The sequence below is a fragment of the Hylobates moloch genome, unplaced genomic scaffold, assembly GCF_009828535.3.
Source record: "Hylobates moloch isolate HMO894 unplaced genomic scaffold, HMol_V3 SCAFFOLD_13, whole genome shotgun sequence".
Lineage (NCBI taxonomy): Eukaryota > Metazoa > Chordata > Mammalia > Primates > Hylobatidae > Hylobates > Hylobates moloch.
Window position 1 is genome coordinate 23500682 of NW_026652288.1, and position 13809 is coordinate 23514490.

A 13809-nucleotide genomic window follows, 5' to 3' on the forward strand; every position below is an offset into this window, starting at 1 on the left:
GATTACAGGCGTGAGCCACTGTGCCCAGCTGGAATAATTCTTAAAACGTATAGGAAATAACATCTTTAAAGTTTTTATTACAAATAAATAGTAGACATAGTCCACGATATTTATTCACTCCGCTCTGCCTTTTAAAAGCATTCACTGATGTCTGAATTCTTCTAGTACCGAATTTACAACTCATGAAAATAACACACTGCTTTGTAAGATTTCTTGCACAGATACTTAAGTTTTTATGCCTGTTGTAGTTCCCCAATTGGATTATAATCTAGTAATATATATATTATATCCTGTGTTGTCTAAAGCGCCTAAGATGGTATTATATACCTCACACCCACCTCAATAAATGTTTTATGAGCCATCATAGATATTCAAAAGTACTAGTGAAACTGCCATTAAATACCTCTAAGGCATACAATCACAGATTACTGATCCTGAATATAACATATTGGATGGAAAATATGCTTCCTCATAAACAGTTTGTATTTGCAGATTAAATGTATTAAATAGTCTAAAGAAAATACTCTCAGCAGGCGGATTGCTTGAGCCCAGGAGTTCGAGACCAGCCTGGCCAACGTGGTGAAATCCCACCTCTATAAAAAATAGAAAAATCAGCCGGGCGTGGTGATTTACACCTGTAGTTGAGGCTACTGGGGCAGGGACTGATGCAGGAGAATTGCTAGAGCCCTGGATGCCAAGACTGTAGTGAGACGAGATCACGCTATTGCACTCAGTCCAGCCCGGGTAACAGAGAGAGGCCCTGTCTCAAAAAAAACAAAGAAAGAAAAGAACAGAACACAACAGAAAAGACTCTTGAATTAGATGATTTCTCTTACCTGATCAAAAAGAAGCCTAAGTTGCCTTTCAGATTCACCAACCCACTTGCTCAAACAATCTGCTCCTTTTCGCATAAAAAAAGCCACTTTTTTGTCTCCTTGGCTGCATTCATTAGCTAATGCTCTGGCAACCAAGGTTTTACCTGTGCCAGGAGGGCCATAAAACAAACAGCCCCTGGAAGAATAAAAAAATCAAGAAGTGTAAATTATATTATCATCACTGCTGATAACCAATTTTAAAAAATGTCCCTCCCTTCAATTTTGTATTGAAGTATAATTATTAGACATTGATAAAGCTTTTTCCAGTATATAGACAAAAGTTTTACTTTGCTAAGTCCTTAAATCACCAAGCTTTGGCAGACAAGAAATAAAGTACAGAGTAATTTGGCAAGATATATAGAAATTTTAAATGTTTCCCAGTGACCCAGAAATTTCACATCTTTAGAATAATGTAGAAATACTCAAAAGGAATGATATAGATTTAAATGACTCTTTAATAAGATTTTCCATATCCTTAACAACATGAAAAATAAATTAGAACAAAATCTGAATAAAAAGTGCCTCCTTAAAGAAAACAGACATTTATCAGTTTAAATCTAACAGCCTATATGTGTATCTTCAGAATATTCTTTTTTTTTTTTTTTTTTTTTTTGAGACGGAATCTCACTGTCACCCAGGTGCAATCTCGGCTCACCACAACCTCCGCTTCCTGGGTTCAAGTGATTCTCATGCCTCAGCTTTCCGAGTAGCTGGGATTACAGATGCACGACAACACCCCTAGCTCATTTTTGTATTTTCAGTAGAGACGAGGTTTCACCATGTTGGCCAAGCTGGTCTGGAATTCCTGACCTCAGGTGATCCACCCACCTCAGCATCCCAAAGTACTGGGATTACAGGCTTGAGCCACCGTGCCCAGCCAGAATATTCTATTCTGCCCAATCTTCTTTAACATAATTTCTCAGCCTTTTCCAATAGTTCCCCAGCTATCCACCTCATATTCAGGCACAATCTGTTCCTACAAATAAGTTATCAAGCTCACTCTATTTCAAAAATACTCCATCATCAAGTCAAAGAAACACATCAATAAAACTGTGCTTCCAAGAGTAAATAACATATAGCATCAAACTCAATGCATTGGGAGCCAAATTCAGAAACACCCATCTGGGCAATCTGGTTGTGTATTTAGGGCCCACAGAAAGAATCTTATCGAGTGCCTGACTTAAATCCTGAGATGTAAACTTCAAGAACATACTTAGTTCCATGGCCTCTGGACCCTAAACAATAACATTTCATTTCTAACTGTCATTGCTAGGACACATCAAATAAACATATATCAAACATTTATATTTATAGTAATTTACTCAAATAACATTTGAGAAAGTAACAGTAATAACAATAATAAACATCTATGACATTGCTTACCTTGGAGGCTGAATTTTAAACTTTTCAAAAATTTCTGGATATAAAAGTGGGAATACTACCATTTCCTTTAGTGCATGAATATGATGGCTCAATCCACCTATGCTATCAAACCGTACCTTGGAAAGAAGGGGAAAAATTTGATATAAAACAATTTTATATGTTTTATAGAATTTTTAAAATTTATAAAAGAGTCACGATTCAGAAATAACATGCCTTTAGCAGAAGCTTTTGAACATAACTACAAATAAGTGTAGAAAAATAAGGCCAACAATAAAATCCAAGTTTACATTTCAGTTCAGGCAAATTAAGCTACCATTATTTAATCTAGTAACTCAGAACCAGGATTAATCCCCAACCTAAAACTTTAATAGGTATCTATAGGAGATTTTTATATTATACTAACACATATAATTTTTATATTATGCCAAGTTTTAATGGGCCTGGCACAGTGGCTCACACTTGTAATCCCAGCACTTTGGAAGCCCAAGGTGGGCGGATCACCTGAGCTCAGGAGTTCGAGACCAGCCTGACCAACATGGTGAAACCCCATCTCTACTAAAAATACAAAAGTTAGCTGGGCATGGTGGCGCACGCCTGTAATCCCAGCTACTTGGGAGGCTGAGGCAGGAGAATAGCTTGATCCTGGGAGGTGGAGGTTGCAGTGAGCCGAGATCGCACCATTGCACTACAGCCTGGGCAACAAGAGTGAAACTCCACCTCAAAAAAAAAAAAAAAAAAAAAGTTTAAATGGCTTTAAAAATATATAATTATTTTGTACATGTATTCTCAGAAGGGGGCAATATTGTCCTCACAGGCAAAAATTGGTTCAGGGGTAGGGCAAGAAAAAATCTTAGCTATTTACAATAGTCTGTAGACCTTCCAAGGTCAATGTTACCTGACAAAATCTTATTCTTTAATATTTAATTTCTCTAGTCAGAGAGAAATTTACTTTTTTTTTCTTTATGGGACAATGATGAAAAAATGATTTTAGAAACACTGTTCTATCACAAGAAGCAGCAAAGATTGTTCCTCCCACCCATAACAGTTTAAATAGCTAGAAGGCTTTGTAAGAAAAAAAGTGTACAGACAAAAAATGCTTGAAGAAAATTTTGCCCAAAATGTTAACTGTGACTGCCTCTTCCCTGCTTCTTCATTCTGTTATGGTACTTGAAAATGTTTTACAATGAAAGTATTACTATGATAGAAAAAGTGAAAGTAAACTATTAACAGAAAAATAAAAACAAGTTAAATAACAGAAACATTCTAAGAGAAGCTAAGTTTTCTTGTATTTGGTATCAAATTTTAAAGAAATAAGTGGCCTGGCACGCTGGCTCATGCCTGTAATCCTAGCATTTTGGGAGGCCAAGGCGGGCAGATCACCTGAGCTTGGGAGTTCGAGACCAGCTTGACCAACATGGAGAAACCCCGTCTCTACTAAAAAAATACAAAATTAGCTGGGCATGGTGGCGCATGCTTGTAATCCCAGCTACTCGGGAGGCTGAGGCAGGAGAATCGCTTGAACCTGGGAGGCGGAGGTTGTGGTTAGCTGAGATCACGCCATTGTACTCCAGCCTGGGCAACAAGAGTGAAACTCCGTCTCAAAATCAAAAAAAAGAGAAAAAGAATTTAGTCTACTTTGGCAGAGACATCTAAAATTTACTAGATCCATCTGTAAATGGACAGATGAAAATAAATGAAAGGAAAATAAAAATGAAAAAAATTCTTAAAAGACAAAAAAGAAATTAACTAGATTCAAAAGAGTAAAGTGCTGGTAAGCCAAATAAGCAAAGATCATTAGGTAAGGTCTTCTGAGAAGATGCGCTATTATAAATGGGATTCTGGTCATATGCAATACTCTAATATTTTCTTAGGCCCCATTAATAAAGTAAGATAAGCATTTTCCTCTATGACTTCAGATTAGAGACAGTTAAAATTTCATCTTCAAGTATATATGCAATTCTGTTTGATAACTTATTTTAAATCTCTCTATGGAAATCACTTAAATTACACTGTATAGAGAGATTTTTGGGAACAAAGAAAAAATGTATCAAATAAATTCTTGGTTATGCAGTAATCTTATTCCAAAATATCCCCCAAAATAAGATACTACTAACAATGATAAAGAATCTACCACGTCCTCCAAGTCTTGTGTCTGTTTTTGTGCTACATATCTTCCCCAGCTGTGATCGATCATCCATTTTCCAAAGTGACCCCACTGCTCTTTATATTGATGACCCGTATCTGAATTTCTAGTCCAGGTATTTCTCCTTAATGCCAAACCTAAATAACCAATTACCTACAAGGTGCTTCCACTTGTAGTATACCTCAGATACCTAAACATGTATTAGTTAAATACAACTAATTAAATCATCTTCCTGCCTCAAACATTTATTCCTCTTCTTATGTTCCCTACTCAGAGAATCAAGCCATTTTCCATCGAGACCATCCATTATCTATCTAGTCACCTAAGCTAGAAACCTGGGTAATATTCTCAAGTTGTACCTTTCCCTCGTTCCCCAAAAGCAATTAATTCACCAAATTCTGTCATTTCTGAATTCAATCCTTAATTCTTTCAAACCCATTTGCTTCTTCAAAGTTATCCTAGTTTCTACCATGACCACTACTCCAGATTACTAGACTACAGCAACATCCAGTCTCCCTAATGCCAGCCTTGCTTCCCCCAAATTCATTAACTATATTATAGCCAGAGTGATCTACCCAAAATACAAAATCATGAAACTAGGCAATTTCAACAAGAGCCCATTGTTCATCATGGTTTATGAAGCCTTGCCCCTCATAACCTTCTCAGCCTCATTTCCTACCTGTTACATATTCCAGTAACACTGAAATGAAAATACCTGACTAAGCACCACTTGTGGTTAGGGTTCTTAGGTTTCAAAACATATACATCGAAACATTAACACTGTCATATCCGAATTTTCTAGTTCTACTATGTGCTGCTTTAGAAACAAGAAAAAAACTTTTAAAAAAAAGAAAGCTTCTAGAAAAACATTTACAAAACTTACTGATTTATCAATGTTCATTGGATCAACATCAGCCAAGCTTGCACCCACTTTCACTCGTTCTCGGAGAATACCGCTAGCTAAGTCCTCTGCTCTGAAGTTCATAGGCAAACATCTGAAATTTATAAAAGTGCGAGTAAAGCTGCATTAAAAGTTTCACATTTTTAATGTTAAAATAAGTTTACATTCTTTGATGTGTCTTCATCTTTCTCCTTTTTCTCATAACCCAGAAAATAATATCAAAGGATTTCATACTTTTACTCTACTTTTCTTACATTCTTGTCAATGGCCAAAAATTAAGTTACTCACTAGATAAAGCAAACAAGATCATTAATCTATTTGCCCAAAGAGCCCAATCTATTCCATTTTAGGAAAATATCTTAACATACCTGATCATCCCATGTTATACAACTATAAAATAAAAATAAACCTATATGTACTATAATATATGGGATTAAAATAAAATTAAGCTATTGATTGATTGATTGGTTGAGACAAGGTCTCACTCTGTTGCCCAGGATGGAATGCAGTGGTGCAATCACGGCTCACTACAGCCTCAACCTCCTGGGCTCAAATGATCCTCCCACCTCAGCCTTCCAAATATAGCTGGAACTACAGGCAGGCAACACTACACCTGGCTGATTTTTTATACAGACAAGGTCTTACTATGTTGCCTAGGCTGGTCTCAAATTCCTAGGCTCAGCCTCCCAAAATGCTGAGATTACAGGCGTAAGCCATCAGCCCAACCTTTATTATAATATTTAAATCTATCCTCAGCTATTACATGAATATGTCTACTCAGTTATACGATTGAAAAAATTGTCTTTCCATTTTAAAAAAAAAAAAAACCAATTAGAGATCACATCTTGAACACTAAGCTTCATCTTTTGTGTAACTACCTTAAGAGAGATCTCTACACTACATTATTTAACACATTATTTAATACACTACATTATTTAATTTCTGTAAATTAATATAGTCGACTTCCTCTTTTAACTTTGGGTAAACACCAGTGACATTAACAGCCTCAAAAAAATCTAGCATCTATAATGAATGTAACTTCATTGATATTTCTGAATCCTAATTTATAAAAATATATTATCAAAGTAGATTATCAGAATAGTTCGGATTAAATAGGCATTAAACTCTTATTTAAACTTAGATTTTTCTCATTTTCTTTCCATCATTCACATGAGAAATTCTTTTTTAGTACACAATCTAACCAATCCAAACTTGTTTCCAAGACCTGCTAACTGAAAACTTGGTATTTCTACAATAAATAATAATTTGACACTTTATTTACTCCTCCACTGAAAATTCTCTGAGGTTTTAGTGAGCCCAACAGTGATCAGTTAGTTACCCTAGTTAGGCAAAGATCACCAGAGGCACTTGTTCAACCGACAACAAAAACAAAGTAATTTTTTCCAATAAAAATCCAAGGTCTCCTGAGATAATTCTATTAGAAACCATGTCTTAATCTGACTGCTATAATACTGTAATCATTATAAGTACCTAAAATCAACCTCATTAAATGGATTTAGATTAGAAAGGAGGTACAGAGGAAAAGACAGACACTGCCATATAGGTTGGCCTGTTTCCCTTAGCTCTCTTTACTTTCCCTCTCCACAAATTATTTTATCATAAGTACTTTCAGACTAAATAATTTTGGGGAAAGGTTAGACTGTTACTGAAAGAAAAGCTAAGTAGAAACCAAGTCAATGTCTTAATCTAGTCTAAAATATGTGTTGAATATCAATGTTAGCAAAGTGCTAGTATAGATAAGAAAATCACTCAAAAGAAAACCTTATTTTTCCTTTTTTCTACCATGGAAATAACACTAAAAATTTTACTAACCTATTTCTTGCTCTTGCCATGCTCTTTGATTTCCTTCTTTCAAAGCGTTCCTCATCAGAAGAAGTTGTATCACTACTATGAATGGCATGCTTCTTTCTCCTATTTAAAGAGAGTAAAATCCTTAAAACCATTATAATAGCAAACAACTTTTAAAAACACACTGTAATATCTACAATTAGCTCAGAGGAAATTCAATCAGCAAATATTTATTAAGATTTTTACCCTCATACAGTTTACATGAAGTATAAAGGTAGCAAGTTCTGCAGAGAAAAAGAAAAAAAAAAAAAAAGGCCTGTAATCCCAGCACTTTGGGCAGTCAAGGTGGGCGGATCATGAGGTCAGGAGTTCGAGAAAAGCCTGGCCAACATGGTGAAACTCCAGCTCTACTAAAAATACAAAAATTAGCCAGGTACAGGGTGGGCACCTGTAATCCCAGCTACTTGGGAGGCTGAGGAAGGAGAATTGCTTGAACCCAGGAGGCGGAAGTTGCAGTGAGCTGAGATTGCGCCACTGCACTCCAGCCTGCGTGACAGAGCAAGACTTCTTCTCAAAAAAAAAAAAAAAAAAAAAGGAGAATAGAAAGCCTAAAGTTTTTTAAAACAGAATAATTCAGGAAGGGAGTCAGTAATCAACATTTTTTTTTTTTTTTTTTTTTGAGACAGTGTCTCACTCTGTCACCCAGGCTGGAGTGCAGTGGCAAGGTCAGGGCTCACTACAGCCTCAACCTTCGGGGCTCAAGCGATCCTCCCGCCTCAAACCCCCAAGTAACTGGGACTACAGGCACCCGCCACCACACTGGCTAGTTTTTGTACTTTTTGTAAAGAGGGAGTTTCGCCATGTTGCCCAAAGTGGTCTCAAACTCCTGAGCTCAAGTGATCTACCCGCCTTGGCCTCCCAAAGTGCTTGGGGTTACAGACATAAGCCACTGCACAGGGCCAGCAACCAATTTAAATTACATCCAAATTTAGTGAATATCTGTCACTGTTTGATAAATAACATTAGAATCTCAGGAAAAAAAAGTTGTTTTTTTTTTTTAATTTTATCTTTCCCAAATAGTCACAGTCCAGACATTTAAAGAACAAAGGAAAAATAATACACTGGTTTACAGAGGACAAGGGCTTTAACTTTCCACTTAAGATAGTTCCATCCTGTTTGAACTTCTTATAAAATACATAAAATATTTTGAAGAAAAAAACAGTTTATAACCAGAACTACTATGGAGAGATTAGGTAATTTGCCAGGCTAAAGTCATCATAAAGGAAAAATAATACTTAATGAATGCCAGATTATTAGTGTAACTCATGACATCTCTAAGATACCTAAAAAATACTATAATAAAACCACCACAAAATTGTGTGCTCACAAAGTGTTCAAACTGAGTTCATCATATCCAAATCAAATGCTTCAACCACTTCTTTTAAACTGTATATTCAGTTAGCAGTTCCACTAAACAGTAGTTTGCAAAAAAAAAAAAAAAACAACACCTCAAAAATCATCCTAAATCCCTTTTTGCCCACCACATAATCACTGCCATTGAGTCCTAGCCACACTCCCTGTAAATATCCCTTATATTGTTTTTTTTCTCCACCCCTACCTACGTTTCACTTACCACCTGCCTAGCCATTTAACCACCCTCAGCTCTGCCTTACTAAAAAAAAAATTTGCCATGATCTTACCTCGGATCTTATTACCGCGTGAACTGCTCTCCACCAATGCAATTTTAAAATTTAATGGCCTACTTTTTGAGCATAACTTCCTAACATACCAACTTTCAACTCATCAAGGCCTACTACACCTAAGCACCCAATGACTCAGAGTCAACTCCCTTCGTGGCTTAATTTTCTGTCAAGCCTCACAGGAAAAGCTATTACTTCAGTTTTTAATCTTCCTACCTGACTCTGTCTCCTTTTTCTTCCATTACACTTGCTAAATTCCAACCCTGTATCAATCCAAGTAATAAAAGTAGAATGCTGAACACACTAATGAAAATCTACACAACCATACAAGCTGGAATCATTGTCAGTAATTTACTTCAAGCATAGTCTTCAAAGATGTCCCAAAATCTGTGCATCAGTACTCCATTCCAATGCCCACATGTCCCATTAGCAACCCAGATTTTCTCAACTTCTCCTTAAGATCCTTAATCTACCTCCTACTTCTTCTCTACTAATCGGAATCCTTTCATTACCTTCTGCATCCATTTTTGGTGGGGGAAGAGGGAATTGTTTTCGGGTTTTTTTGGGTTTTTTTTTTTCTTTTTTTTTGAGATGGAATCTCGCACTGTTGCCCAGGCCGGAGTGCAATGGCGCAATCTCGGCTCACTGCAACCACTGTCTCCCGGGTTCACGCAATTCTCCTGCCTCAACTTCCCAAGTAGCTAGGATTACAGGTGCACACCAACATGCCCAGCTAATTTTTGTATTTTTAGTAGAGACAGGGTTTCACTATGTTGGCCAGACTGGTCTCGAACTCCTGACCTCATGATTCGCCCATCTCAGCCTCCCAAACTGCTGGGATTACAGGCGTGAGCCACTGTGCCCAGCCTGTTTCTGTTTTCATTTTTGTTTTTAGATAGAAGGTCTCACTCTGTCAACCCAGGCTGGAGTGAAGTGGCATGATCATAGCTAACAGCAGGAAGCCACAGCTTCCACGGCTTTACACACAGTCTCTTCATCCCCCCAGGAATTGCATGCACCTGATGGTCTTCAAGTTCTTGTCGAATTCATAGACAATGGGAATACTAGTCGGCAGGTTCAGCTCCATGACAGCCTCTTCAGAGAGATCCTCCAAATGTTTCACAATGCCCCGGAGGCTGTTGCCATGCACCGCAATCAGTACCCATTTCCCCTCCTTTACCAGGTGAACTATTTCTTCATTCCAAAACGGCAGAGCTCTGGCTTTGAGAGTCCTTCAGATTCTCACAGGAGGGTAGCTGATCCTCTGTGAGGTCTGCATACCTGCGGTCGTTACTAATGTTGCTGTAGAAAGGATGGTCAGGCTCCATTGGAGGTGGTGGAACATCACAGGAGAGCCTCCAGATCTTCACCTGGTCCTCACCATGCTTTGCAGCAGTCTGCTTTACTGAGACCAGTCAGACCCCCATAGTGCCGCTCATTGAGGCACCAAGTCCTCACTACACATCTGATCAATGGCATCTAGCACTTTCCAGAGGGTCCAGATTTCTCTCTTCTGCACTGAGGTGAAGCAGATGTCAAACTCATAGCCAGCCATCTCACAGTGCCTGCCTGCCACTCTTCATCTCCTCATGGCCCGCCAGGCTCATGTTGGCATTGTACCAGTCGCTGAAGCAGTTCTCCAGGTTCCAGGTGCTCTCACTGGGCCAGATCAGCACCAGTTTGTAGGTGGCCATGGCAGCAGGCTGGGGAGGCCCTGCATCAATTTTTGATACTGCCCAACTCTTCAGGAAGATAGTTGCAAAAATTATCTATTCTTTGCAATTTTGATATTTATCCTCTCCTCTACTTCTTTCTCCCCATCAGGAAAGTTCCCAAGTTTATTTGTGTATTGGGCCTATAATATATAGAAATGTAATAAATTTGCCAATAACAGCACAGAAGGAAGTTGGTGGGAGAAAAGTACTGGTCTAAGAAAATTACTTCAGATAGTAAATTGAATGCATAAAAAATAAAGAGAACCAAAAATGGTAAATCAATTTAAAAGTTAATACAACAATACCTATAAACATATACAGTCATCCCTTAGTATCTACAGGGGAATGGTTCCAGGACCCTTGTGAATACCAAAATTCAAGTATGCTTAAGTCCCTTACATAAAAATGGTATAGTGTTTGCACACTGCATATGGCCTACACACATCCTCCCATACACTGTTATTGAAAATGTATCAAAGACTTAACGTAAGAGTTACCTCCTGTATACTTTAAATCACCTCTAAATTAATTATAATACAACATATATGCTATATAAATAGTCATCAAGCTGTATTTTTTGTTGTTGTATTGTTGGGGTTTTTTCTCAAATATTTTTGAGGTGTGGTTGGTTGCATTCACAGACGCAGAACCTGTAGCTAAAGAGGACCAACTGTACTTGCTAATGTTTCTTCTCGTAGCTTCAGTAAAAGCCATTAAATCATATAAAGTAATAATTCCAACAATGTATTGTTAGATCTGTAACATTTTTAGGTGTGATACAAATAACAATAATACAACAAAAAGAGTGGTATACATAATTTCCCAGTAAATAACTGAAAAGCCAAAATCCTAGTTGGGGCTGGGCATGGTGGCTCATGCCTGTAATCCCAGCACTTTGGGAGGCTGAGGCAGGCAGATCACTTGAGGTCAGGAGTTCGAGACCAGCCTGGCCAACATGGTGAAACCCCGTATCTACTAAAAATACAAAAATTAGCCAGGCGTGGTGGTGTATGCCTGTAATTCCAGCTACCGGGGAGGCTGAGCCAGGAGAATTGCTTCAACCAAGGAGGTGGAGGTTACAGTGAGCCGAGATCGCATCACTGCACTCCAGCCTTGGCAACTAGGGAAGGCTCCGTCTCAAAAAAAAAAAAAAAAGAGCTTAAAAGCCAAAGAGTATACAAAACTATACAAAACAAACTCAAACCATATACAAAAATTAACTAAGTAAATCAAAGACCTAAACATAAGAGCTAAAACTATAAACTATTAGAGGAAACCATAGCAACAAATCTTCATGACCTCTGAGTTGGCAATGGATTCTTACACATAACAGTAAAAGCTTAAGCACAAAATAAAAAACAAGTAACTTGAACTTCATAAAAATTAAAAGCTTGGCTGGGCACAGTAGCTCATGCCCGTAATCCCAGCACTTTGGGATCACTTGAGCCCAGGAGTTCAAGACCAGCTTGGGCAACGTGGCAAAACCTCATCTCTACAAACAATATAAAAATTAGCTGAAAATAGTGGTGTATGCCTGTAGTCCCAGCTACTCGGGAGGCTAAGGTGGGAGGATTATTGAGTCCAGGAGGCTGAGGCTGCAATGAGCCATGATCATGGCACGCCTGGGTGACAGAGCAAGACCCTGTCTCAAAAATAAAAAATAAACTTTTAAAAGTAGAAACTTTTCTTTGTTTCTACTTTCTTCTACATGTAAAAGAAAGAATAATTAGGGCTGGGTGCGGTGGCTCATGACTGTAATCCCAGCACTTTGGGAGGCCAAGGCGGGCAGATCAGGAGGTCAGGAGATCGAGACCATCCTGGCTAACACAGTGAAATCCCGTCTCTACCAAAAATACAAAAAATTAGCCGGGTGTGGTGGCGAATACCCGTACTCCCAGCTACTCGGAAGGCTGAGGCAGGAGAATGGCATGAACCCAGGAGGCAGAGCTTGCAGTGACCCAAGATTGCCCCACTGCACTCCAGCCTGGATGACAGAGCGAGATTCCATCTCAAAAAAAAAAAAAAGAAAGGATAATTAGGGGGAAAAAGTATCAAAGATTAACTTGAATCGATGCTTCAAATGAAACCATTATGGGTCATTTAGATTCAACTCTGCTAAGAGACCAAAGAGCTGTGTAGCTTTAGGGAATAAAAAATAAACTTTTAAAAGTAGAAACTGGTCGGGCGCCATGACTCACGCCTGTAATCCCAACACTTTGGGAGGCCGAGGCAGGTGGGTCACAGGTCAGGAGTTTGAGACCATCCTGGCCAACATGGTAAAACTCTATCTCTACTAAAAATATGAAAATTAGCTGGGCATGGTGGTGCACACCTGTAATCCCAGCTACTCGGGAGGCTGAGACAGGAGAATTGCTTGAACCCAGCAGAAAAGGTTGCAGTGAGCCGAGACTGCACCACTGCACTCCAGCCTCCAGCCTGGGCGACAAAGCGAGACTCCGCCTCAAAAAAAAAAAAGTAAAAACCTTCCTTTGTACCTACATGTAAAAGAAAGGATAATTAGGGGGCAAAATATCAAAGATTAACTCGAATCAGTGCTTCAAATGAAAGCAATATGGGTCACTTAGATTCAACTCTGCTAAGAGACCAAAGAGCTGTGTAGCTTTAGTGAATATAACTGTTAAAACAACATATATTCCAGGCAAACTGAATCAGGAAGATAATTGTAGCATGTAGGATGACAACTGTTAGTCACTAATTAATGAAAGAAAGACACAATCAGTCTCTCACTGACAAATGCAAATGTTTCCTTTCAAAAACAAACCTTACCTAATATGGCTTCTTCTTGCTGGAGATCTATGAATATCAAACAGGGTGTTTTCTCTCTTTTTTTGATGAGCTGGTACTAAAAGGGAAGAAAAGGATAATAGAGAAATAACTAATTGATAAATTAATGTAATAAAGGAATAGAAACGACTTCTGCTCACTTTTTTGTTGTTGTTGTTTTTTGAGACAGAGTCTTGCTCTAACGCCAGGCTGGAATGCAGTGGCGCGATCTCGGCTCACTGCAACCTCCCCCTCCTAAGTTCAAGCAATTCTCCTACCTCAGCCTCCCAAGTAGCTGGTACTACATGTGGGTGCCACCACGCCCAGCTAATTTTGTATTTTTAGTAGAGACAGGGTTTCACCATGTTGGCCAGGATGGTCTCGATCTCCTGACCTCATCATCCACCCACCTCAGCCTCCCAAAGTGCTGGGATTACAGGCATGAGCCACCGCGCCCAGCCCTGTTAATTTTTTTTTTTTTTTGGATAGAGAGTCTCAC

At 38.5% G+C, this 13809-nt stretch overlaps 1 protein-coding gene and 1 pseudogene across 5 annotated transcripts in view; both read right to left on the bottom strand.

The window, feature by feature from the left end:
• The window catches only part of ATAD2B (ATPase family AAA domain containing 2B), a 234062-nt gene that overhangs the window by 169096 nt on the left and 51157 nt on the right, over positions 1-13809 (bottom strand). For all 5 annotated transcript variants that reach the window (XR_009209482.1, XM_058426973.1, XM_058426974.1 and 2 more), the window contains exons 8-12: positions 13314-13389; positions 7136-7234; positions 5285-5396; positions 2259-2374; positions 837-1011 (exon numbers count right to left, since the gene is read on the bottom strand). Coding sequence is in view for 4 of the 5 variants with exons in the window: in XM_058426973.1 (XP_058282956.1) it covers positions 837-1011; positions 2259-2374; positions 5285-5396; positions 7136-7234; positions 13314-13389 (578 nt within the window). In the remaining variant the exon portion in view is untranslated. The remainder of the gene's footprint in view (positions 1-836; positions 1012-2258; positions 2375-5284; positions 5397-7135; positions 7235-13313; positions 13390-13809) is intronic.
• LOC116480422 (phosphoglycerate mutase 1-like) lies at positions 9760-10640 on the bottom strand (annotated as a pseudogene).